This window comes from Phalaenopsis equestris, unplaced genomic scaffold, assembly GCF_001263595.1.
Source record: "Phalaenopsis equestris unplaced genomic scaffold, ASM126359v1 Scaffold000788, whole genome shotgun sequence".
NCBI classification, from domain to species: Eukaryota; Viridiplantae; Streptophyta; class Magnoliopsida; order Asparagales; family Orchidaceae; genus Phalaenopsis; species Phalaenopsis equestris.
In genome coordinates this window covers 87,521-89,339 of record NW_018165228.1, presented here as the reverse complement: position 1 = coordinate 89,339, position 1,819 = coordinate 87,521, and the positions used below count along the sequence as shown (strand labels likewise).

At 33.6% G+C, this 1,819-nt stretch overlaps 1 protein-coding gene across 1 annotated transcript; it reads right to left on the bottom strand.

The window, feature by feature from the left end:
* Positions 1–1,133: 1,133 nt before the first annotated feature.
* Positions 1,134–1,583, bottom strand: LOC110031217 (MADS-box transcription factor 2-like). The gene has a single exon (XM_020734307.1). The coding sequence runs from the start codon at positions 1,581–1,583 to the stop codon at positions 1,134–1,136; it is 450 nt and encodes a 149-aa protein (XP_020589966.1).
* Positions 1,584–1,819: the final 236 nt, after the last annotated feature.

Sequence of the window (1,819 nt, the reverse complement as noted above, 5' to 3'; positions counted from 1 at the left end):
TGAGCTTGGTGACTTAGTCATTGATCCAGAAAACAACAAAGCAATCCGCTAGCTTCGACCAGGCCCAAGTTGGCTGCACTTCAGATATATACAAAGGCATTTGCATGTCTTATGAACTTGAATGATTTTAAATTTCTGGCTACCTATGTTATGAAAAAAGATAAGAAGATTTATTAGTCCAAATGATTAATATGATATACAACTGAGTTGAGTTGCATTAAAATGTAATCTTTAATGTCAAGTTGAAGTTGCACTCATGAATCAGATCCTAAGATCATCAATCATATTGTTTTTTTCTCAAACGCTGAAATCACTTGAGGAATTCTTTCCCGAGTGATTTTAAGCACACATTCTTGTTTCTTTATTCCATTATCATGTAAAAAACAATGAATGAAAAAAATTATTTCAATCAATTGCTTGAAAAAAAAGTTGTTGAAGACCTTGTAATTTCAATTGGATAACTCTAGCTTATGAATGGATAGAAGAGATAGACAATTATATTATGAGCACCAATTTCAAAGCTAATGCAAACCTTATATTTCAAAAATTAAAATGAAGTGTTAAAAGTTCTATGCATAATAAAATATTCATTATCTAACTTCAAAATTGTCATTGACTGCATTTGCATATGGTGCACTTAAGTCTTGCGCCGTCTAAATATCTAACACCTAAACTTTGTTTTTACATTTAGACCACTCAAATCATTCATTTCACATAAAAACTATCACTATTTTAACTTCTAAGAGAATAAATACATATTTTGATGCATTGGTAAGGTGACATATATGCAAAAAATTGAAGTGTATGCATTACATATATAACTACATAAGAATTGTGTGGTAGGTATGTAAATATTCCATTCTGATTTTCTTTTACCATATTTCCATTTTTCAAAATTCCATCCATTGTCTTAATGATGGTAAAATTTCTTTAGTGTGTAGCCATGAGCAATATTTTTGTCAATTCATTTCTTTTTTATGTATTTATTTTTTGTTTAGGGTTACAGGCAGAAATCTGTGAAACCCTCTTTCAAGAGCACCAAAAAAAGCGAACGCAAATATGGTACATAAAAACAAAAACATGAAAAAAACATTGAAATTTATATTGTTTCATCAAGTAGTATGAATATCAAATCAAACATATACCAAATCATCTTCTAAGAAAACTAAGAATGAGGGTGGACAATACATTTTCAAAACAGAGCTAAAACGAGAAGAGGAGAAATTCTTCTCTCTAACTGAATATACAAGCAATCCATTTAGGAGAATATTGTTGCCTTCGTCTGTCTGTAATTGTAGCTCTCCTGATTCATTCTCTAACCGCCTGCTCTCTCGTCTAGCAATCCATCTGCTGGAAGCCTGACATCTTCTTCTCACCGTACTCCAACATTCTTCTCCCGCGTCCGAGACGAAAGGCTTACCGGCAGGGGAGAAGACAAGCGCTCCGATTTGAGCCCCGCTCAGGATCGAAAGCTCTCTCGCCTTTTTGAATAGACCCGAGCGGCGTTTGCTGAAGCACACAAGCCGCGAATCTTTCCTCTCGATCAGCTTCAGTTCCGTCTTCTTCCGCCCTCCGCCGGCCATTGTTATCGATGAAGGAGCCGAAGAAGAAAGACAGAGGAAATGTATAATTCAGAATTCCAACCAATTTTCACTTTTATAGGACAAATAGAAGAAGCGCAATTTTTGAATCTCTCTCAACGGTAAAGTCTCTTACAACGGTTCAGAATTTAAATTTTAAATTCAAATTTTTATTGCTAATTTTGGTAATAATTGTATATTATCTAGTTTAAATTTGAGAAAAATAATTCACGCATATT

Coding starts and splice junctions, on each gene's coding strand:
- LOC110031217 (XM_020734307.1), bottom strand. CDS start 1,583: ATGGCCGGCGGAGGGCGGAAGAAGACGGAACTGAAGCTGATCGAGAGG.